A 26,926-nucleotide genomic window follows, 5' to 3' on the forward strand; every position below is an offset into this window, starting at 1 on the left:
TAGTATCTAATGTTTTACAGTGTCGTTTGTACGTTTTTGCAAAACTTACTTATATCCGAGAACGAGTGAAGAATAAGATAGGTGTTGATTCTGAAAACCGACATTAAATCACAAAATTGTACTGGAGAAGTACATTAATTAATTCAGTAACAAATTTAAAGTATGACCTTATTTGGATTTTATTGAAGCTAGATACAGATAAAGATAGTCACGCATAAAGGAGTAGGTCCGGTAAGGACCGATTTTGGCCTCAAATTTCAGGTTCATCTGTCGAAAGATTTTGACCACTTTTTAAACACCTAAGTGTCTATTTTATTTGAATTAATTAGTTTATGTGAAAGATTTTAACAGATTTAGTCATTAAAACGATCCGATTCAAGCTCAAATATGAAAAATCTACCTAATATGCCGAAAAATGTCACTTTTCAGTTGGTTTTTGGTAAAAATGAAAGTGGCCGCATCCGTGTTCATCCTCAACCTTTATATATGTTATGTATTATCATTAAATACAACTTACATTTCAATATTAAGGATGAACACGAATGCGGCCACTTTCGTTTTACACGAAAACCGTCTAAAATTTTACTAAAATGCCAGAATTATGAGGATTTCAGTAATTTAGCATGACTTAATGGTGCTAGTACCGGATATATGTGCATTGTATTGTTAAAAACAGCCCATATTTATGTAGCAGAAGATTTTACTGTCCAATAAATAAGTAAAGGTTTACATTTTAACAATTTTGTAAAACTGCTATATTTTGGGGCCAAAAAGGGGTCTTACTGAACCTACTCCTTTTAGTATAGCGACGAGATTTCTTCTTTCATATTTGTAATATTATGTGATAATAATTTTCAAAATGAATACACCAATAACGGTAGTTATTTGTCCAATCATATTGGTTGCTGAGCAAGTTTCACTGCCTGGAGGAGAATTGATGAAGTTTACTGCTTCAGAACTGCATTTTCCCGTAATGAAACCTTTTATGCATTTAGAGACTGAAGTTTGTTCTACCGTGCTAAAATAAAGAAGAAATTTTATAGGAATATAATTTCAATTAAGTCTTAAGTTTCAAATTTTAATTACCTTTTTTTGCCTAAGCCTTGTGTCCACTATGTAGGTTCAAAATATAAATCGAAGACCATTGATCAATTTAATTCATTTTAACAACGCTTTAAAAAGATGGTTTTGCATAAACATAACGTTTGTTCACATCAGTTTCCGTACTCGGTGTACATGTTTAGTTGTAAGACCACCAATTTCAGTAACTCCAATTTAGAATGTAGGTTAAAGAAGCCCTACTCCGACAAAAAATAATGCTAATTAACCAACAAATTTGCAAAAATCAAACTCCTGGTGAAAGAAAAATATATTAAGATCATTTTGATGCAAAATTTAATTGAAAATTAATGAACTCCGTTGTATGATAATTTATAGATTTCCAAAGCCTATGATTATTTTGGTAGAATTGGCTTTCGAAAGGCATTTTTTTCTAACAATATTTAAATTATGGGTTCGAAATTTGAAATGCAGAAAGGTGATGCATGTGCAATTCAGGATATACCTGGTTTCTATGAAGTTTAACATATGGTAAACTATGAAGAATGCTGTGAAAATTGCTCAATTTGGTTGAATAGATTGGAATTTTAAATTGGTGGTCTGACATATTTATTAAACTATTAAGCATAGTTTAATTCAAATAGGGGCTCCAAGGAGCCTGTGTCGCACACATGATATTTTTAGCTCACCTGGTCCGAATGGCCAAGTGAGCCTGTCTCATCACTTGGCGTCCTTCGTCGTCGTCGTTAACTTTTTACATTTTGAACCTCTTCTAGAGAACCACTGAATGGAATGGAACTAAATATGGCATGAGTGTTCCTTATGAGGTGTTGACCAAGTGTTGTTACTTTGTAGCCGATCCATCATCCAAGATGGCCGCCAGCCAGGGACTTAGTTTAACATAGGTCCCTATGGGAAATACATACAAATGTCTTCTTTTAGAGAACCACTACATAAAATGAAACCAATCAAAGCATGAATGTTCCTTATAAGGTGCTGACCAAGTGTTGTTACTTTGTAGCCGATCCATCATCCAAGATGGCCACCAGCGGGGGACTTAGTTTAACATAATAAACTCATCTTTAATACCAGGATTTAAAATTCATATTTACGCTAGACTCGCGTTTCGTCTACAAAAGACTTATCAGTGACGCTCGAATCAAAAATGTTTAAAAGACCAAATAGAGTACGAAGCCGAATAGCACCTAGGACCGAATATTCCTAAATATTTTGCCAAATAGGACGCTATGGGAAATACATACAAATGTCTTCATTTAGAAACCACTGATTGGAATGAAGCCAAACAGAGCATGAATGTTCCTTATGATGCGTTGACCAAGTGTTGTTACTTTGTAGCCGATCAATTATCCAAAATGGCGGCCAGCGGGGGACTTAGTTTAACATAGGGCCCTATTTAAAATACATACAAATGTCTCCTTTTAGAGAACAACTGAATGGTATGAAACCAAACATAGCATGGACGTATCTTGTGAGGTGCTGACCAAGTGTTGTTACTTTGTAGCCGATCCAATATCCAAGATGTCCGCCAGCCAGGGACTTACTTTAACATAGGACCCTATCGGAAATGCATACAAATGTCTTCTTTTATAGAACGACTGAATGGAATGAAAGCAACCACAGCAATATTAAATCAAATTTGGCCTCAAACATCATTGTAAGTATCTGTTATGATTTTTACCTTTTTATATTATTAAGTCAGGTGAGCGACACAGGCTCTCAGGCCTCTAGTTTATTTACAATTGATGCATGAAAATATTCAACCGTTATACTGTTGCTTTAGTTTCGGAGATATAGATCAATAATTACATTTTACCCCTATGTTCTATTTTTAGCAATGTTAGTTGGCAGGCAGAGTCATTGGACACATTTTTAAACTAAACCCTAATGATGATTTTGGCCAAGTTTCAATTGGTTAATTTTGACTCAGTTATTGCACGATAAGACTTTTTAAGACTTTTGTAAAAGATATTAAAATATTACGAAAACTTGTTAAATTTGACTTTAAAGGGCAATAACTCCTTTTGGGGTCAATTAACCATGTTGGTTATGTTGACTTATTTTTAGATCTTACTTTGCAGAACGGTATTTTCTATCTATAATAATATTCAAGATAATAATCAAAAACTGAGAAATGTCCTTAAAATTGCAAATTCATGATCAGGGGCAACAACGGCTTGTCCGATTCGTTTGAAATATTAAGGACAGGTATATCTTTTTACAGGATGAACATTAGTAAAAAGCTTACACGTCTCTTTTAGCCTGGTGAGCTGAAAATCGACTTCAGTCTTGATTAAAATTGAAAATATGTTGCACGACTGTTCAGAAACAAAATTGAGTTTGACTGACTTTTTTGTTCGTTTAATAACATTTGACCACTCTATTGTCAGACAAACATAATCTTTTGTTTTATAGACTGTTTTTTCTTTGATCATGTGTTGGTCGTGTTATTGTCTCTTGGACACACTCCCCATTTCCATTCTCAATTTTATGTTGTTTTGCTTTAGGCCGTTTTTTCATATTTGCAATGGCATTGTGAAGCTACGTTTGTCTTCGATTTTAAGTGTATAAACTTAAAATATCTCTTCGTATACTCCGTTTTTCCTTTACTATTTCAGCTAAGCTTTTCATGCCAATAGTGTGAAATTTATTTCTGTCTACGTATAAGGTATTCTAGGCGCTGTATGTATACAATATAAAAAGACTTACCCGCATTTAGAAATAATTAAGTCATCTTCGTTAATCATGTTAACATTAAAACATGTCGACAATATAGTACCATATTGATCCGAAAGCGTGTTTATCATACACATTGAAAAATGAGCCATTCCTGTTGAAAAATCATATATTTAAAACTTTATATTTAAAAAGTTAAAAGAAATATCATAAGTTAAGGGCCATTATTCCACAAAACCTCGATCAACAAGAGAACAACACAAATATTTGTATGTGTCTCCTGTGTCAGTTTTAGTTACGAAAGTCAAGCCTAGACCTAAAGGCATTACCACAAAGACTCGGAAAGTTCACTTTTTCTGAGTTTGTGTATGTCTAAGAGCCTTTCTCCAAAAGTTGATAAAACGGAACGTCACGCCAACTCGATCAGTAAGGCATTATCGAGTTAACACAAAATGGGATCAAAATAGGCAGATATAAAAAAAAAAAAAAAACAGACAACATTTGTATTTCAGAATATCGGATATCGGTAGCACTATGCATCAGGTAAGGTAAAGTATAAAAAAGAAGATATGGTATAATTGCCAATGAGACAACTATCCACAAAAGACCAAAATGACACAGACATTAACAACTATAGGTCACCGTACGACCTTCAACAATGAGCAAAGTCCATACCGCATAGTCAGCTATAAAAGGCACCGATAAAACAATGTAAAACAATTCAAACGAGAAAGCTAACGGCCTCATTTATGTAAAACAAATGAACGAAAATCTAATATGTAACACATAAACAAACGACAACCACTGAATTACAGGCTCCTGACTTGGGACAGGCACATACATAAATAATGTGGCGGGGTTAAACATGTTAGCGGGATCCCAACCCTCCCCCTAACCTGGGACAGTGGTATAAAGTGTCCTGCTAGGATAATGGTTTTTTGAGTGATATGATCTGATTATTTCGAGTGTGACAACTTTTTTTTTAGTTTAACAGTTTCTTTCTGAGAAGACGTGATATAGAAACTTGAGTTTACAAAACAAGGCTATTCAATTAATGTTTGTATTTGAAATAAAAACATATTATCAATCCGACATTATTTCTCCTTAAAAAATTAATTTAGAATTTAACATTGCTTTTATTACAAAGTACAAACTAAAGCCATTAGTAGACACGGATATGCATACATGGAATCTATGTATCCTAAAATGTAGAGACAATTTACAAAAATCTGGTTTTTGCACTGAAAACGACATTTTGAGACTAAATTATTTTCTATATGTTAGGTTTTGTTCTCGTTCATCTGAATAGGGCTCTCCACAAGACTCAATAGCGTTTCTCTTATCATTGCACTGAAACAAATATCTGTTACATGCGTCATACATTTGTCATAGTGCTGTGGCTATATTATATATAGCTACTATATAATCACTTTTTATGATTTGATTTTAAACTTAGCAAGAATGTTCCAAAAAAAATTATTTAATACGATGAACTTGACCAATTGAAATTAAATTCGTATTATAACTAATAAACATCATATTGTATATAAACCTTTTATTAAGATGTAAATTATGGTAAATTGAATATGGGGTCCACGTCAATTTGTTTTATGTATCCTGATTTGACGTTCTTCGTTTGCTTTTGAAACGAAGTCATGTTCTGATTTCAATAAAAGATATGATTAACGTCACAATTACAATTGCAAAGATCAGCTATGTTTTGAACAAGGACAGAAATCAAAATGGACATTTGTTTTGATGTTGCTCGCTGGGAAACTAATTAAAAATTAAAATCACAAAAATACTGAACTCTGAGGAAAATTCAAAACGGAAAGTCCCCAATCAAACGACAAAATCAAATGATAAAACACATCTAACGAATGGACAACTGTCATATTCCTGACTTGGTACAGGCATTTTCAAATGTAGAAAAATGATGGATTGAATCTTGTTTTATAGCGGTAAACTTCTCACATGTATGACAGTCGCATCAAATTCCATTATATTTACAACAAGAATGTGTCCATAGTACACGAATGCCCCACTCGCACTATCATTTTCTATGTTCAGTGGACCGTGAAATTGGGGTCAAAACTTTAATTTGGAATTAAAATTAGAAAGATCATATCATAGGGAACATGCGTACTAAGTTTCAAGTTGATGTAACTTTAACTTCATCAAAAACTACCTTGACCAAAAACTTTAACCTGAACTTCGCACTATCATTTTCTATATTCAGTGGACCATGAAATTGGGGTCAAAGCTATAATGTGGCAGTAAAATTAGAAAGATAATATCATGGGGAACATGTGTACTAAGTTTCAAGTTGATTGGACTTCAACTTCTTCAAAAACTACCTTGACCAAAAACTTTAACGCACAGACGGACGGACGAACGGAGGCACAGACCAGAAAACATAATGCCCCTCTACTATCGTAGGTGGGGCATAAAAAGAGGGACGAAAGATACCAAAGGGACAGTCAAACTCATAAATCTAAAACAAACTGACAACGACATGGCTAAAAATGAAAAAGACAAACAGAAAAACAATAGTTAACATGACACAACATAGAAAACTAAAGAATAAACAACACGAACCCCACCAAAAACTAGGGGTGATCTTAGGTGCTCCGGAAGGGTAAGCAGATCCTGCTCCACATGTGGCACCCGTCGTGTTGCTTATGTAATTACAAATCCGGTAAATAGTCTAATTTGGTAGGTCACATTCATGAAAGGGAAGGGGATTGTAGTTACAACGTAAGGAACTTATCCGATATCATTTGTGAAACTGTTATTCCATAAAGGTCAACCAACTCGTGATGGCGTCCATAAAATTTACGAAGGGATGATTTCAACTTCACCATTTGGAACTCTTGGTTTAATAGCTTCCTTGTGAGCAGCAACCCTCTATCAAGAAAATCATGATAGGAAATGCAAGCACGGGAATATCGTACTAATTGGGAGATATATACCCCGTATGCAGGTGCTGCTGGAATGTTGTCATAAAGTTTTGTTTTCAATCGACCCTCATTGTCAATTTCTAGATGAAAGCCAAGATATGAAGCCGACCTAACTGTATCTGTAGTATCCTTTATCTTTAGTTCGATGGGATAGATGCGTTCCACATAGTCACCAAATTTTGAATTGTTTAGTGAAAGAACATCATCTATATAGCGGAAAGTAGAGTTAAAGGAAATTGCTAAATTCTTATCTTTCTTCCTTACAAGTTCCTGCATGAAGTCAGCCTCATAATAATAAAGAAACAAGTCGGCAAGTAAAATTATATTTACAAAGATGCGTGAACAAAACAGATATAATTTATAGATAAAATTGTCAAAATAGGGGCACAGCAGTCATCACTGTTTCGCAGTCTCAATTAGAACAACAACAAACAAATATTTAACAAAGTAGCATTAAAAGCATCTATCAAATTTAACAACCACATTCATTGCTTACTGATTTATTTATTTTAAATCAACCCATAAAGGATTGAAATATTTGAAGACCTATGACTGCATTTACATCAACTAAAGTGTAGAGTCGCGTGTTCATTCTTCATGTAAGTTTTCATGTATCTGTTCATTAGTTGATTGTCAAACGAATGATTTTCCGTCACGTTTTGGCTTCATCAAGTCAAAATGGATGTACTTCGAACGCGTAATATAGGTCCGCTTCGAATTACAAAAGTTCTACATTTTCCAATTCGAATCAAAATATTTTTATCGTGTCATGCTCTATGCTTATTTTAATCTGAATAGGCATTATGAAAAGTGTTATGTCTGCCTACATTTTATACCTCGTCAACGCTCAGTATACATATATTGACAAATACATTGCATGTCTATGTTTAAAAGAGCATAAAACATGCCATGACATTTCAACATCAGCTGTGTTTTGTACAACGCTCAAAATCAAGTTGGACTTTTGTTTTGGTGTCGCGCACTAGGAAATTACAAAAATTAGTGTAAAAGCAAGTAAGCATGTACTACATGTATGAGTTCGTTTGATCATTGTAAAACGGTTGATTTTCAACAACGGTTTGGCTTCATTATTCAAAATAGTACTTTATGAACGCGTATTTTAGGTCCTCTTCGAAGTAAAAACACGTTTTCCATTAGAATTGAAATAATTCTGTCATGCCACGCTAGGTATAAAGATATTGACAATTATATTGCCTACCTATGTTAAAATGAGCTTAGACCATGGCATACCAGAATTATTTCTTAAACCTTCGAGATTTCACAAGATTCTAAAATTGTTTCATTCGACTGTGATAAAATGCGTATAAAACACAAAATTTCAAAGAGATGACCTACACCGTCAGAAGCATGTTGATAACAATACACGTGTTGACGATAAACATAAGGTTAATTAATTTAATTATTATTGTTTTACCGTTTTTCTTTGCACACATGTGTTGAAACGTAGCCTTGAAGAACGTCAACGACTGTACAAAAACGATCGGGTTTTTTATTTCGTAGCATACACGGTTAGTTTTTGAAATACAATTGGTAAGGCTTTCTGCATCTCTGTAAAAATAAAATGTTATCATTTGAATTTTGAACCATTTAGACATATTATTAAATTAAAATAAAAACAAGATTTATTATTAAAGAATTATTTTGCAGTAATTTTTATAAAAATTAATGACTGAGCAACACGAACCCCACCTTTAACTAGGATATATCTCATGTGAACTTGAATGGTAAACGGGTTGCCAATACCAATAGTAGTACTAGTACTCGTCATGTTTCAAAGTACAGATTCGGATATGATGCACATTTGGTGATGTCACGGGCAATGAAAATATGAGGGGTTCGTGGTAGAGACAATTAGAACATATCCTTGTTCATAAATGTAACACAGATTACCTATGAGTATGGAACGCCAAAACTGTCTTGTTATGGCCATTTTCATTATATGATGTGCATTTACCTTTATATGATGTGCACTTTTCATTATATGATGTGCATTTACCTTTACATGATGTAAACTTGTCATTATATGATGTGCAAACACCTTCATATGACGTGCAAATATGCTTATATTATGTGCAAGTATCTATATATGATGTCCAAACATCTCTATATGATGTGCAAATATAGTTATATGATGTGCATAAATACTTATATGATGTGCAAATGTTCTTATATGATGTGCAAACATACTTATATGATGTGCAAACATACTTATATGATGTGCAAACATTCCTATGTGATGTGCAAATATCCTTATATGATGTGCACATATACTTATATTATGTGCAAATGTACTTATATGATGTGCAAATATACTTATATGATGTGCAAACATCCTTATATGATGAGCATTTTCCCTTATATTTTGTGCAAGCATCTTTATATGATGTGGTTGTGTCATTATATTATGTGCAAACATCTTTATATGATGTGGTTGTGTCATTATATTATGTGCTTGTAATCTTATATCATGTGTTTCGGTTAACTTCATTATATGATGTCGAAACGTCATTATATGATGTGCTTTCATCGTTGTTATGGTCAATGAACATGATTACGATGAGAATGATTACTGTCAACGTCATAACTGATTCCGATCTGCTTCTGCAGAATTAATATAAACCCGGATCAAATCTGTAGCTATTGTTTGGAAAATGGTTGAGATGTAAAAAGAAATAAACCTAGACATGTTTGTTTCTCGATTTAAGATGAAAAAAAAATCACACCAGATATTATTGGAAAATTGTCAAATTGTGAATTGCAAAGTTTAGTTTTAATCAATGGGTCTACAATAATTAACATACGAGGCCTGCAATAATGGGCATACAGTTAAAATTATTAAATTAAAGAAATGGTTCTTTTACGCCATGCTCTATGCTCATTGTACTAGGCTTATATTTGACAATATCTTTATATCTTGCGTTAGCAGCTTTTTTTTTTTAAAGAAGTCAATACATCATGAATTTCCAGTATGTTTATTGATTTGTAAAGTTTGCTTTGCTGATCATCTTAGCTGTAGAAGTTTGTCTTTATATATCACTTTTCTGAAGAAAGACACAAAAATGAACAAAAAAAGGACATTGATAGGGTAATGACTAATATAATGGACCGGTCATGTGCAACCCACATAAAGAGGAGATAGGAAAAATTAATGGAGTCTTTAATTTTGATTTTTTTTTAAAATAAAATGGTGGTATTCAATTGTTTATATATTTATAGATTTGACGCAGCATAATGTTTTTGCGATGTGTTCGTTGTCCGTAAATACTTTATTGCCAGACAAAAACTTTTTAGAAATAAGGGGCCAAAACGGCACTTAAAACAAGCAATACTTAGGGTTCTTTGATGTGTTGAATCTACCAATAAATTAAGATTTCGGATAATGGACAATATATAATAGGTAATTGCCCAATTTCAACTTTTGAAAATCTTCGACCACATTTATTATGTGTCACAACCTATGGTGTGTCAGATATTGAATAATAAATAAATTCAAATTAAGACCTGTATACCCTCATCTTACTACCTCCTCCCCCGTAAAAATTAATAGTTTTGACTCGAAAGACGTCAATTTTACGTCTAGCTCCGCTAGCCTCATCTGTTAAAATCTAAATCCTTAGTTTTTTTTTAACAAATAATTAATTTTCTTCTAGCAGAGTTTGTTCCATCTGAAACTAGTAATATTAAATGAAGGTGCGATAAATATCAATGAGACCATAACCGGTATAGCCAAAATAAAATTCTCAAACAACTTCCACACTTGTTCTCTGGTGAGTTTTATTAGTGCGGGGGTGGGTGGGTACATTTGATGTCTGGAATTATTGTGGTTTTTTCCTATTTCACGGTAATAACTTGGAAAAAAAATAGAGGAATTCCCATTTTCCTACCCCGTCCCCACCACCAATGATGAAAATGACAATAATCATAATTTACTTATTTTTAAATCTGTTCTTATAATATATAAAAAAAGACTATGTGGTATGATTGCCAATGAGACAACTCTCCACAAGAGACAAAAAGGACACAGAAATTAACAACTATAGGTAACCGTAAGGCCTTCAACAATGAGCAAGCCCATACCGCATAGTCAGTATAAAAGGCCCCATGATGACAATGTAAAACAACTCAAACGAGAAAACTATTTTGCTAAGAAAAGGTTTCTCTATAAATAAGTATCAAGATAATAGGCAATAAAGCAACAAAACTCATAAGAGCCAAAATTGCCCAAAATGGGACCTTAAAATATACCATAGAATATATTCACATACATTGCACTATTATTATTTTTTTTTAATCTACTGTAGTTTTAAAGATAAACGCAAAATATTAAAAGTCACCGCCGTAAATCTTTACTTAGAAAAACTGAAAACACAACTCTCTATCTGTCAGAGACCACCAGGCCTCAGTGAACAAAAAATAAATACAGTGTTTTTATGTTCATTCAGACACAAATCTAATTAAATTACAGATATTGTGTGTCCAAGCTATGCTTACGCGGATTTGAAAAGGCTACATTCTGTTTTCTGTTTTAAGACCATTGGGATTCTCGGTTTTGTCGGATTTATATACACCTTCACAAATGTGAAAACTGAATTTCATTGGCAGATGTAATATTTACTAGAACAACCAGTATCAAAGGACTGACGAACTGAACATCGGATGACCGCTAGTTCTCGTGAATGGTCACACGCACTTGTCTAAAAGAAAATCACATGTAAATACCTGAAAGTGAGGTTAATTTACATAGATATATTTTTGTCTGAGACAAGTTCGTGCTTGGATGATGAATAAATGACAGGGACTTCAACCTCACCGTAATCACAATTGTAGTGATGCAAATCGGTATACTCTGGTTTGATGTTATATATTAAATTAATATTTGTATATAAGGTATAAAACAACTAATTCATAGCCCCATTGCTTTCAATCGGCGTTTTGCATTTGCGCCGATCAGCATTTCATTTGCGCCGATTTTTTCTTTCATTTGCGCCGATTTTTGTTTTCATTTACGCCGATTTTTATTACAGGTGAATAGATATAAAAAGATGTGAGTGTCAATGAGAGAACTGTCCATCCAAGTCCAATGTTATTTTTCATTTATCATAATAGACCTCTTCCATTTGCCGCTTGTACAAATGTAATGAATTGTCAATCACAACATGTATATAACTGTTGTCCCCTGCTCACCACTGGGAGGTGGAAGAAGGCCTACAAGATACATCTCCAGACTTTTTTCCTTGTTGACCGTATCCGTAGTTCTTTAGCATCTGTCTTTCGGACATTTACCACATGGCTATGCTCGATCTGTGTTTTGACAATAGAATCCGTGGTAACTCTGGCTTTACACGATTTTATGGTAGATTAGTAAGATATGTAGTTATGTTTGAGAACACTGACCTTCCGATATGTATGGCCCTCGATGATTGCGAAATTTACTTCTCGGTACGTTTCAATGTGCAATATGACCATCAAGTTACAACGAATTCCAGAACAATATGAATCAAAATTAACTTAAACATGGATGAAAAACAATTATAACCAGATTTTACCAGTGGTATAGCACAATACATGTACAAGTTTTAACTTACCTGTAAATCTAATTAGGAGCAAATATAAAATCGGCGCAAATGAAAGAATGAAAATTTTCAAAATCGGCGCAAATGTCATACGCCCCTTTCTATGTTAAATTCTACAATTTCATTAATTTATGGCTACTTTGTTTTAAGTTCAAATAAAGTGGCAGTTATTTCATGTCAAAACTGTACCTTATCCTGACTTGTGCTGCAAAAAACAACATACCTTTAATTGCATATTAGAGCGTAATTGTTCCCTGAAGTTTGATAGTACCAAACAGGAATGTCTGATCTGAACAACCGGTCAAATGTGCCCTTCTATCAAAATTCCATATACTTCTTTATTATTCAAGTAAATCTTTCAACAAGGTTTGTACAGTGGTCCCACGTCCCCAAGCTTTTATTTGATACCATAATCAACCAAATATACCCGCTACTGACAAAGATACAGCTATGCGTAGCAACTACTTTGTTTAAAATATGTACTACGTTCTTGTATGTTTTTTTCCGACCGGACCTGAATTAGTGGTTCTATACCATAACAGTTACATGTATACATAATTTTGGTCCAGATGCTATAGCATTCTATTCTTCTATTCTAATAATAGTGCAGTGCAAGTGCATGGTGAAAACTCTTCTGTAATAATTCGGATTTTCTAATAGTTTGGATTTATGTAGGCATTCGTTTTTCCCGCATAGATGTTCTTGAGATATTCTTCCGCATGCGTTAACACAATTGTTCTGTACGTGTGCATATATATTACTTACAAATGTCAAATCTCTGTTGCGATAATACATCGGAATGCCCTCACGGTCATCGTGATGTAAACATGAAGTGTGGGCAGGAGGACGTGTTCCTTGTTTCAGGACAAACATATTTTTCGACTTAGATGTAAAAACTCTTTTTAAAAAATAATATCGTTATTTTTTTAATTTCATTATTGTTTTATTTTTTCTCTCATTATCATTGGAAACAATTATTTTGATTCCCTCCTGAAAAAAGATAAACTATCTTAAAAAAGTTTCAAGAAACTTGGAATCAAACATTTACAAAAAAAAACATGCCCCCCCCCTCCCTTTGACCCGCAATCACCAAAAAAAAAAAATCAATGGTCATTATGTTAGCCCTGTTTACGGAGTTGTATATCTGAATGGCTTTCCTTTTATATAACGGGTATAACTGTCTAGTGGCGGTGCTTTCATGGTAGCATATTAGCCTCTAGTGTTGGTGGTCGTAGGTTCGAATTCCGGCCGGTTCAAAACCAAAGAATTTAAAATTGATATTTGCTGCTTCCCTGCTAAATTAAGGAGTAAAATCAAATTTGCTCGGAATCAAAATAATCTGTTTGGGTAACACCGTAAGGTGAAATGGATTTCTGCGAAGTAGCATGTTAAAAATCCGACTCAGGGTGTCGGTCTATTACAAAACAGGGTTAATATTCATTTCACATTAATATGTTCCCGTCCGAATATGCACCTGTCCCAAGTCAGGAGCCTGTAATTCAGTGGTTGTCGTCTGTTGGTGTGTTACATAACGGTATTTGTTCTTTGTTCATTTTTTGTACATAAATTATGCCGTTAGTTTTCTCGTTTGAATTGTTTTACATTTGTCATTTCGGCTGATTATGCGGTATGGGCTTTGCTCATTGTTGGAAGCCGTACGGTGACCTATAGTTGGTAATTTCTGTGTCATTTGGTGTCCTGTGGAGAGTTGTTTCATTGGCAATCATACCACATAGTCTTATATATATATATATATCAATTTTCCGCTGGACGTCAAGCATACATTCATACACATGTACATGTAAGTGTGCAATAAATGAATGAAAACATAATAAAAAGATGCAAGCAAATGTCATGCACAGAGTTGAAGGTCATCCCATATCTCCTTTAATTCATTTGGGGGGGGGGGGGTCGAATCCCACACGTGGCAGGTAAGCTCGACTCCAATCTCAATTGAATAGAATTATTAGTTTTTCGTATCGAATGTCGGTGGTTCTGTCCGGGGACTTCGGCTTTCTCCATCTCTATAAACACACCGCCACGAAATAACATGATAGTGTTAAAAGTGGCGTTAAAAAGCAATCAATCAACAAATTAACCAACCAATCATCCATACCGGTATGATTATATATGCAAGAGAGGATAGCTATCGTTATAAAATATTTTTAAAACTGACTTTGAGTATCGTTGGTGACTTTTGCAATGAATAGAAATAGGAAAATATGATATGAGTGCCAATGAGACAACTCTACATCTAAGTCATAATGTGTAAAAAGTAAACAATTATAGGTCAATTGAAATTACGGCCTTCAACACGGAGCTTTTACTCAAACCGAAAAAAAAAAAATAAGAAGCCACACAATTTGTTTCATCATATTTTCGCCACTGCCGGGAAATTCTTCAACTAGTTCCTGCATTAATTGATCTTAATCTTTCGCCGAAATGTTTGAAACGTTAATTTTTGTTAAAATGCACTGTCTCACTTTATCTTAAAAATGCACTTTCGCTTAAAAGATTAAAGATCTATTTCTAAAATGTAATAAGTTAACGTATGCTTATTATTGTAGATCCCGTATATTCATTATTGTAGACCCACCGATTAAAATTCATAATTTGACAATTTTCCATCAATATTTGGTGTGATTTTTTTCATCTTAAATCGAGAAACAAACATGTCAAGGTTTTTCTCTTTTTAAATAACTAAAGATTTGATCCGGGTTATATCAGTTCTGAAGAAGCAGATCGGAATCAGTTATGACGTAGAAAGTAATCATTTTAATCGTAATCATGTTCATTGACCATAAAGACGATGAAAGCACATCATATAATGACGTTTCGACATCATATAATGAAGTTAACCGAACCACATGATATAAGATTCCAAGCACATAATATAACGACACAACCACATCATATAAAGATGTTTGCACATAATATAAGGGAAAATGCACATAATATAATGATATTTGCAAATCATATAAAGATGTTTGCACATAATATAAGGGAAAATGCACATTATAAAAGGATATTTGCACATCATATAAAGATGTTTGCACATAATATAAGGGAAAATGCACATCATATAAGGATATTTGCACATCATATAAGTATATTTGCACATAATATAAGGACATTTGCACATCATATAAGTACATTTGCACATCATATAAGTACATTTGCACATCATATAAGTGTGGTTGCACATCATATAAAGATGTTTGGACATCATATAAAGATGTTTGGACATCATATAAAGATACTTGGACATAATGTAAGCATATTTGCACGTCATATAGAGGTGTTTGCACATCATATAATGACAAGTGCACATCATATGAAGGTAAGTGCACATCATATAATGACAAGTGCACGTCATATAAAGGTAAATGCACATCATATAATGACAAATGGTCATAACAAGACAGTTTTGGCGTTCCATATATGAGAGTCAACCAGTTCATTATGGCGTCCGTAAACATTCGATGGAATGACTATAACCTTACCACTTTAAAAGCCTCCATGAAAGTATTGACCCTCTATGAATTACACAACGGTAAGAAATACAAGTTAGCGTATTTAATTTATGGTACAAACCACAAATACAGGCGGTGCTGGAGTGCTGTTACATAAAAAATTGAAAGACGGGAAAGACTGATATAATCGATTTTTGTCGCATAGCATTGTACTCAACCGACCCACATATCAATGTCTAGATGTAAATCATAATGTGGGGCAGACTTAACTGTACTTTTAACACCACTGGGTCGATGTCACTGCTGGTGGATGTTTCGTCACCGAGGGTATCACAAGCATAGTAGTGAGCACTTCGGTGTTGATATGAATATCAATTATATGGTCATTTTCATAAATTTCATGGTTACAGAAAGTATGAATGTTTCGAAATACTAAGGATTTTCTTGACAAAAGAATAGATTATCTTTGCTGTGTTTGGAAAATAAATGGTAATTTTTGGTCCTCAATGCTCTTCAACTTTGTACATTATAACTATTTTGATCCGAGCGTCACTGATGAGTCTTGTGTAATCGAAACGCACGCCTGGCGTATTAAATTATAAGCTTCGTACCTTTGATAACTATTAACTGTAACTTGCTTCTCCTTCATTTTGAGTTTGGTGTTTGAAATGCTTTTTTTGTAGTCAACTTAAGTTATTCAAAAGAGCAATTAATGGGCTTCATGTATAATTTACAGTTGCGTACTAGTATACCGATGTTAAGTAAATTTATTTACCTGCATATGACATCCCAGACTTTTTTTATTTCAGCTAAAGTATCAAAATTAAATTCATAATTCGAGAGATCGTTCCCATTATCTTTTAAACATCTTTTTAGGCTTGAACACTCTTCACAATATACCTTCCTCTGCATCAAAACTATTAACATCACTACAATGATAGAACTATATAATAAAAGTTTTAAAATATAAGATTTCAGTGTAGAAGTTTTTACATGAATGCATTGCTGTAATGCCAAAATGCCTTCAAATAAACTCATCATAGAAACCAGGACCAAAATTTTACATATTTACGCCAGACGCGCGTTTCGTCTACAAAAGACTCATCAGTGACGCTCGAATCAAAAAAATGTTTAAAAGGCCAAATAAAGTACGAAGATGAAGAGTATTGAGGACAAAAAATTCCTAAAAGTTATGCCAAATACGGCTAAGGTAATCTATTCCTGAAGTAGAAAAGCCTTAGATTTTCAAAAATTCAATAAATTGGTAATGACAATTCAACTATTACTTCACCTCTCAGTTCAAAGCTACTAGTTTCATTCGATATTATCTCCATCTTCAAATTATTACATAACAAATATCAATTTTAATTGGTTATTATATAAAATGCCTTAAATTATATGGGCTAGAATGAGATATTTTAATTTGGAACAGACCCCGAATAGGAGAATATATATAAACATTACAGAATAGGTATCCAAGACGAATCGACTACAAAACAGAACTACAAAACTATTTTACTCACATGAAAGCGCAACTATATAGTTTGCCATGATTATGAAGTTAAAAAAAGTAGACCGACAGGAGTAATACAAACCTAAGATATATATGAAAACATGAGCATGCGTATTTTCCTAAAATACCTATACACAGGAAGAGAACCAATTAAAGTAATCTTCGTTTTGTTTTTGAAGGTTAAGAATTTTAAAGGAAGTGTTTTTGTTTTTGAAGGTTAAGAATTTTAAAGGAAGTGTTCCCTATATGTATGCTATCAAATTTTAAACTAGTTCAGTACTTATGAGTTCTATTCTTTGTGCTTGTAATAACATATAGAAGCAAATCTGCTAGCTAACACCCCTCTATCGCTGTGAAGTCAATAAAAGATAAAGTTATTGTGTCAAACAAACAAAGATGTTTATGTTTTGGCATGTCAACTGTAACTATTTCCTTAAGCAAGAATTTTTTAAATCGGACCAAATATCATTTTTCTACTTTGAGAACAGTAAAATATAACTCTACACTGTCTCTTTTGTTATCACCAGCCCAGTAGTCAACACTTCGGTGTTGACATGAATATCAATAATGTGGTCATTTTAATAAATTTCCTGTTACAAAACTTTGAATTTTTCGAAAAACTAAGGATTGTCTTAACCCAGGCATAGATCACCTTAGCCGTATTTGGCACAACTTTTTGGAATTTTGGATCCTCAATGCTCATCAACTTTGTACTTGTTTGGCTTAAAAATATTTTGATATGAGCGTCACTGATGAATCTTATGAAGACGAAACGCGCGTCTGGCGTACTAAATTATAATCCTGGTACCTTTGATAACTATTTACATCATAGCACATTAGCGATATTGACAAGTAGAGAACGGATATAAAGGACAGTTTTATGCGCTGTACTTCTGCCACATAGTGTTGTCATTTTAGCAATATATTTCCAACATTGTCATAAAGCGGGAGGTTTTTTGATTTCTTTTTTAACATGTCCTGTACCAAGTCAGGAATATGGCGTTAGTTTTTTGTTGCACTCCGATGTTCCTGTTTTCCTTTTATGGTTGATGTGTTTCCCTCGGTTTAGGTTTGTACATGTAACTCGGATTTGTTTTTTTCTCGATCAATTTATGACTTTTTAACACCGGTATACTACTGTTGCCTATATTTAACCATTTGTAGTTTTTTTTTCCATATCGTGATTATTCTTTAAATATATGCTTTTTATACTTACCATACTTTTTTCAGTTTAGGAAAATTCAATGCCAGACCTATCAGAGGTCATTGAACATGCTGTATTATTGACGTAGCACGAATTATTCAAGCGAGATTTAAAACCCATGTATTTTTTTCGAGTTTTTTAAATCATACTCCTACTTTAATCACTAAAAAGTGCATTATAATATGCCGCAACTGAACAAGGCAATTTGAATAAAACCTTACGAATGTCGCTCCAGAAATACGTCAACGTATTGTAGACAATTTAAGTCAGAAAACCTTTGACTATCCTTCAAACAATGTTACAGGCTGATGGGAAGTGTTCATGACCATTCATAACCAGATCAGTATGAATTGACAAAGTCATGTCAATAACATTTCATTGCACTGCAATGTCAACTGCCAACCAAATCGTCGGAGGTCATTATACATTTATATTTTAATATTTATGAAATTTCATATTTATTTAGGTGTCACTAAGAGCTATCATTGTATTTCTAATGGAAAAGAGTGGATATGTGTATTGAGTCAAGTATTGAAGAAATATTAAAGTGCGAATTTGGGCCTTATTCTAGAATTCAAGATCAGATTTGTTTTAAGAAGAGTGCGTGTAACCGAAGGTCTTAGTTTTATGCGTTATCTTGTCATTCTAATAAAGGATTTCCTATTAATTGTATTTGTTGCAGTACCATCAATCAGTTATTTGTAGCAAATCTTAAAAAGATACGTCTGCTCACCCTTCCCGAGCACCTGAGATAACCTCCAGTTTTTGTTTGGGTTTGTGTTGCTGTTTTACCCCTATTTTTGACATTTTTACCATTTGTGTTTATCTTATTCACACATTGTGTCAATAAAATGGAATTTGACGCGACTATCAAACAAGTGAGAGGTTAAGCTAGCTATAAAACTAGAGTTAATTCACTTTTTTCGCATATAAAATGCCTGTACCGAGTCATGAATATAACAGCTGCTAAGCATTTGAGCTTTTGATTTCGTCATTTGATTAAGGATTTTCCTTTTAGAATTCTGTATTCTTGTTATTTTATTTTACTTTTGTCTATAATTAATGATTTCTGACATACAACTTCTTCTAACATGTTCTGTAAAGTAGAAACTTGAACGATTGCAAATGCAAAAATTACTCCCCAAACAAATTATTGTTCAGCCCATGAATACAAGGTACGTTTTAGGAATTCGATAAACCATATTTGGTTAAAAAGCCTACTGGCGAGTTTACGTTTTCGTAAAGGTTTAATTTTCTTCTCCCTGACAAAGATGGCATTAGCCAAAAACAGCAAAACTTTTTATATTTCTTTCAGCTTTTGAAACAACACGCATAATACAGCAACTTATCAATAAAACTAGATGTTATTCATTGAGATACGACATTCCTGAAAACCAAATCTGGAGTTTAAAACACAATTTTTTTATTTATTTTTTTCAATTCAGAACCAATTATGAATTGTGAGTATATGATCAAAAAGACAAAATAATAATTCAATTGCTCATACTAAAACGACTTGTACATCAAAAACTAATCCAGCTTTTTTTTTTTATACTATTCATCGCAAATAGGAAAAACGGAGTTACCAAACTCATTTGAATCTTATCTACATATTTCACGCAAATTGGCTATATTTATCGTAAAAAGTGTAGCACCTTACAGATATAAAGTTCACGTAAATTGTCCCAGTCAATGGATGAATTTAATGTGTCAATCAATGGCCACAGCCACACTGTTTTGAATTTCATTCTATAACAAAAGAAATAATAATAATAGAATTTTGTTTTGAAATAGTTTAGAATTTTATGTGAAGAAACAGCGGCAAAAAAATATGTGTTCAACATTTTCCGGATGTATCCTCACAAACTGATGAGATACTCTACCAACAAGAAAAGACTATGTGTAACTTTGCACTGAAGGAAGATTATTTTGAATAATAAGATAAAATTCAAACAAAAACCAAAAAAAAGCTTTTTAAAAAATCTAAAAGAAAATGTTTCTTAAGCTGTCATTATTATAAACAGATTATTTATTACCTTATTGATTGTTCTTTCTAATCATATGACATGCGACAGGTAAAAAATATGACCTTACTGCGATACTATCAACAAATTTTCTGATAAAGCCATTATTGATGACAAAATATTTCATGTGGTACCATTGATATCAAGAAGCATTTTAATAAGACTGACGTCGACAAATCCCTGTTTATGTCAGAAAAAAGTTATAGATTTTATAACAAACGCTCTCTTGTAAAAGGACATGCACTAGGTCTAAAAAAATGTGGATGGTGCATAGACCCGAATGAACAGTTACTGAGGCTTGTATAGGGTATATTGGGATACGGGATATTTGCCATTTTAATTTTAGGGATATGGGATATTTGTCCTAAAAGTAAATGGGATATGGGATATTAATGCATTTATAAGGATATTGAAATTTTAACATGAAAAAAAATAAAAGGAATTTAAAAGTTAAGTACAGAAATATTTACATCTCACTTGATAAAATTGCCCCAAAAAGTTTAATATTAAAGGTCATTTTAGTGCTTTCTTGATTTTAATTGAGTTTATGGTCGTTGTATTCAAAAGTCATCCAAACCCAAGCGAAAAGTATTGATCTATTTTCGATATTTATATGCTCATATGTACTGATAATTTTAATAGTATTTGTTTTGCTTTCCATACTTCGTTCCTTATTGTTAATTTTCCTTTTTTGGATGGTGATGTTCCTTTGGCACTATCTTACAGTGTTTGTATATCACAACACCTCCGCTTTGCCCGTGTCTGTTGTAACGTTTTGGATTTTAATAACGAAATCTATGTATTACTGGTAAATTATAAAGTCAGGGATTTCGTTACCACAAATCACTTAAAATCTTTACTAAATTCTAGATTTGGTTTTGAAGTTTGGTTCTACCTGTAGAAAACTTATTTCAAACGGGATAGCACATCCTCATTTTTACGGAGATGTTGTTTACCGTGCCATTGGATGCTGGATGTTTAATGATTGATAATTTAATCTCAGATGCATTACTTTTTATTAGTTGTAATTGGCTTTGCACTAGCTGTCAGTAACTGCGAGTACTCTCAGATCTGTACTTAGTGTCTTTTTGTTGATGGGATGTACAAGTACTCGGTCACGTCCACTCTCTGATTTTGTTAGATGTATTTCTATTTGTATCCATCTGATGAGTTAAGCCTTTTTAAACTGATTTGTATAGGTCGTTCTTATGTTGTACTGTCCACTGTCCCAGGTTAAGGGGAAGGTTGGGATCCCGCTAACATGTTTAACCTCGCCACATTCTGTATGTATGTGCCTGTCCAAAGTCAGGAGTCTTTAATTCAGTGGTTGTCGTTTGTTGCTGTGTTATATATTTGTTTTTTGTTCATTTTTTAAACATAAATTAGGGCGTTAGTTTTCTCGTTTGAATTGTTCTACATTTGTCATTTCCGGACCTGTTATAGCTAACTATAAGGTATGAGCTTTGCTCATTGTTGAAGGTCGTACGGTGACCTGTAGTTGTTAATTTCTGTGTCACATGGTCTCTTGTGAAGAGTTGTCTTATTGGCAATCATACCACATCTTTTTATATATTATATGCTCATATGCATTGATAATTTTGTTGAAATAATCATAGATTTTTGTTAGATGTATCCATCTGATGAGTTAAGCCTTATTGTTGTCAATGTTTTTATTTATTTTGATGCTTTATATGATAACAGGATAATTTCTAATGTTTTGCCTCTTATTTTTTTACGTGGCGAGGATCTTCAGAGGCCTCCACGTTTCACAGATTGCTCTGATGTGCAACGGGTGTTTTGCCAGCCAAGCTGGGGCCGAGGGACGACAAAGCATGTCCCATATCAAAAAGTAGATATTTCGCCGTATAAACTATGTTTATAACGAATAATTACTAAATAATCAATGTAAATTGATATATTTTCTTTCTATTACTGGTGTTGTGAGGAAGGAAATTAAAAAAAAAAGTAACAAAAATATTGGGATCTATGTAATTCATAAAGTTCAAGATCTTAGAGTCAAATGTTGTGTTATTTCTTTGCAAAACAAGGGCTGTGCAAATTTTGCCTCCTGTAAAAATATTGCAACAGTTAAGTGTAATGTAGGTACATTAGCAGAAAGCTTTCTTGTGTTAAATTTTGTGTTATTGAACTTGCATGCTAAATATCTTTTTGATATGGACGTGCTCTGACGTCCCACAGTCTCAGCTTGTCTGGCAAAACAGTCGTTGGGTGTCAGAGCAATCACGGACAAGAGACAGGATTGAGTCCTTCTGTTCTTTCCAACATATTTTAACGTTTAGGATAAAGTTTCTTATCAATGAAACAAGAATGCTATCAAAATGAAATTTTACAGTCATATGCATCACGGTTTGAACAATTAAAAAAAAAGTCTGAAATTAGACCCTTACACTAAATTTATCGTTTATCACATAAAAAGAGATTGTTATACAAGGCTCTAAGATGGAACACTTCATCTTTCTTATTTAACACTGGAAGTATGCACTGTAAATTTCCTTTAACACAGTTTGTTTTCCCAGCCAAAATTGTTGACGTTGTGATGATGAGGGAAAAAATGGGCTTGGGAATGAATTTATAATCATTTTTTGGAATATTTCAAAATAGTTTTAGGGAAATGGGATATTCGTAAAAAATTTGTATTGGGATATAAGGGGTAAACATTATAGGGATACGGGATATTGGGATAAAAACTTAATGGGATATGGGATATTGATACCCCCCCCCCCCCCCCCCCCTAAACAAGCCTCGTTACTACTTTGTAAATCTAAACAAAAATGATTGGACAGCCGCTGACAGAAGGCGGGAAAACCATTATGCGTATACAAGGTACCTGATTCGAATTTATAGTACTACGTTACTGCATTCAAACATAAACTATGTAGTTTCTAGTATACAAACGATTGTCAGCTTCTAATAGATATAGGAAGATGTGGTGTGAGTGCCAATGAGACAACTCTCCATACAAATAACAATTTAAAAAGTAAACCATTATAGGTTAAAGTACGGCCTTCAACACGGAGCCTTAGCTCACACCGAACAACAAGCTATAAAGGGCCCCAAAATTACTAGTGTAAAACCATTCAAACGGGAAAACCAACGGTCTAATCTATATAAACAAAACGAGAAACGAGAAACACGTATATATTACATAAACAAACGACAACTACTGTACATCAGATTCCTGACTTAGGACAGGTGCAAACATTTGCAGCGGGATTAAATGTTCCCATTATTAAAACCACTCTAGTAAAGATTGTTATGAGTAATAACAAGCACTTTCGTGTAGTTAACAAGTACTAATACTTTAAGAACAGATACGTATACTTGGTTTTCGCAAGTATTGTTTATTGTTGAAGAAAAGCTGCAAAATCGTAAGGACTCGTAAATATTGGTAAAAAACCGTAAAAGCTTCGATGAATAGAAACATTCACAATCCGTTAAATGCTTGTGAAATACCAGTAAGTAGATCGTAGATATTCGCAAAAACTAATATTATTAATATTCAACAAACCCTATATAGCTAGTAGATTGGTCGAACGTGTCGTAAAACTCCGTCAATTTGTGCGATCCGTAAGGACGATGAAGAAAAATCTGTGTATGAGAAGGGGCATTAGCCCTTTTAGGAAATCGTACATATAAAAATTAGTAGATGCCATAACTTTAATTGCAAATGATGCAACTCTCCATCAGAGACCAAATGAAATAAAACCTTAAAACTACAGATCACCGTACAGCCTTCAACATAGAGCAAAATCAATAACGCATAGTCAAAAATCATAAAAGGACTCGACATGATAGTTGTAAAAACATCAGACGAGAAAACGGACGGCTTAAAGGCAACAAACGACAACCACTGAATTATAGGCTTCTGACTTGGGACAGACACATTCGCAGTTGAACTTGTTTACTGATGCCAAATCCTCCGTCTAAATTATGACAATAGTGTAACAGTACAACATAAGACCAAAATAAGCGTGTTTTTATAAATTATGACAATAGTGTAACAGTACAACATAAGACCAAAATAAGCGTGTTTTTATATTAAAGTATTTTAGTTTTATTTATTTTGTTTGTTTGTTTTGCTATTTGATTTTTTTGAAAGCAGTAATGTATTTTGTTGTCCGAGGTAGCAATGCCAATCTTTTTCATATATAGAGGAAAACATGATAACTGTGATTTATCTTGTTAACATATCTTATCAGTGCCACATCAGCTATGTCCCGGAGCACATAGTTCCAGTAATTGAATTTTCAAGTTGTCTTCACTTTTTTATTTGCACGATACAGTTGTTATTGCCTTGTTTTTTGTCATATATATGAGGTTATGTAATTTTGATGATTCAGTGTTGATATCAGATCATTGATAGTCTCTATTAGAACAATTCATAAATTTACTTGCTACTCAGGATTGCTTGGATCTGGAAATATTCTAGTACGGACATCTTATATTGATGAAGCATGTAAAGAAAGACTGTTAGAATGTGTGCATGTGTTCTTTTATAGAATCAATAAAGTGCAAGTCCGTGTAGAAAACCACAATTGCTGAATAAATAACGACAATCGCTTACATGTATGCAACAGGTGATGTAGTCTAGTGAATAAACGGTACATATTAGTACATAAAAATCAACTACAAACACTTGATGTATTATGAATCTGTAGTTTATTAATATATTTCGATTTCGAATTCGATACAGAAACTTAAACAGCAAGTCTGGGGTCTCAACAATACAATGCATTTTAAATGGACTGCACTCCGACTTCCATGGCATCGGCCCAGTAAGTCCTACATTAGCTGTAGGACATCAGAGCAATCTCAAAATGATGTCTTCATAACATCCCTAAATCCTATATTTGACCTACTTCTGATACGATATATAAACCGCCAAGATAAAACATCAAAATATAAATATGCGTAAACGGGTGGGTTTCGTAATGCCAGTCATCATGGAATTTGGGTCTTTTATTCTTTCGTTAGTATATTATACCGCCCCTTTTTCAACTATGGTCAATCACCACCCATGTGACCAACTATAAAAAAAATCGAGTGCAGACATGATGTTCATAAACTAAATCAGCAGAACGGCGCATATGTTATAAACCATATTCTTAAGAATAAAGACCATAAAGTGACGGCGGCAACAACTGATAAGCTTAGGTGTTCGACTTGCGACAGCAACATTAAAATATTTCTACTGCAACTAGTTGTGTTTATTTCCTAAATATAGTAGCACAGCTATATTTTGTGCAATGTCAATTTCATCATTGAGCATTTTTCCACAGCCAGGGGTTCATTAAGGGATGAAAATAAGTTTGAAAGTTGTGCTACAATTGAAATAATAATTAATATTATTTATTTTAGTTGCAGTATAAAAACAATATAAGGTCAATGTCAGAAAAATATCAACTTTTTTGTACTCGGCGCAAAACTGGGAAAGGAGGTAGAACCTCGCCCTTCCCCAGTTTCTCAGCCTCATACAAAAAAGTTGATATTTTTCTGACATTGACCTAATATAGTATATGTAGTGAAAAATAACACTTTTTCAGGACTTACCGCCACTTTTTTTTATCTCCAAATTAATAGTAGAATAGAAGACAAGGCTAAATTCGCCCTTGTACAACAAACATGAATAGAACGTTTTATATAAAAAAAAATTTTAACAAACTCCACTTTTGATATCTAAAATGAAAAGAAGTTTTATATAAAAACTCCCACTTTTTTTTTTAAATCAAACACAAAAAGGATGTATTATTGAAAATTTACATGTATTCGTATTACAAGATACCAAAATGTACTTATCATTGCTAACAGAAAACAATACAATATAATAAGTCTTTGTTCGACTTGAACTAAACGCAGCATATCTCATATGAGGATGATGAAATATTTATATTCTCTTAGAGGGAGAAACAAAATATAATATGATGATGATGTACACCGCGCTGAAGTACGTTCATTATTCATAGTTCATTATTCATTATTCAATAATGAATAATGAAATAGTTCACTATTCACTATTCAATATTGAAAAATGAATAATGAATAATGAAATGGTTTATGTTTCATTATTCAAATTGAAGCGGTGAATAGTGAAAAAAATATAAAAAAAATTGACTGTGACACTATAGCTATATTTTGATTCGAAATGACCATAAGACGGTTTACGGAGGACCTAAATGCCACAATATGCATAAAAATGAGGAAATATAAAAAAGAAGATGTGGTATGATTGCCAATGAGACAAATATCCAGAAAGACCACAATGACACAGACATTAACAACTATAGCTCACCGTAGAACCTTTAACAATGAGCAAAGCCCATACCGCATAGTCAGCTATTAAAGGTTCCGCAACAAATATTAGAACACCTAAATGCCAAAATACGC

At 33.2% G+C, this 26,926-nt stretch overlaps 1 protein-coding gene across 1 annotated transcript; it reads right to left on the reverse strand.

Moving 5' to 3' along the window:
• Positions 1-880: 880 nt before the first annotated feature.
• On the reverse strand, positions 881-17,362 carry LOC139481321 (uncharacterized; the record flags this gene model as incomplete). The annotated part of the gene is given in 5 exon segments (XM_071264561.1): positions 881-1,018; positions 3,787-3,907; positions 8,149-8,282; positions 16,556-16,709; positions 17,304-17,362. Coding segments are annotated over 5 exon segments (575 nt in total), but the record flags the coding sequence as incomplete, so codon positions are not given.
• Between the last annotated feature and the right edge of the window lie 9,564 nt (positions 17,363-26,926).

The sequence above is a fragment of the Mytilus edulis genome, chromosome 7 (assembly GCF_963676685.1).
Source record: "Mytilus edulis chromosome 7, xbMytEdul2.2, whole genome shotgun sequence".
NCBI classification, from domain to species: domain Eukaryota; kingdom Metazoa; phylum Mollusca; class Bivalvia; order Mytilida; family Mytilidae; genus Mytilus; species Mytilus edulis.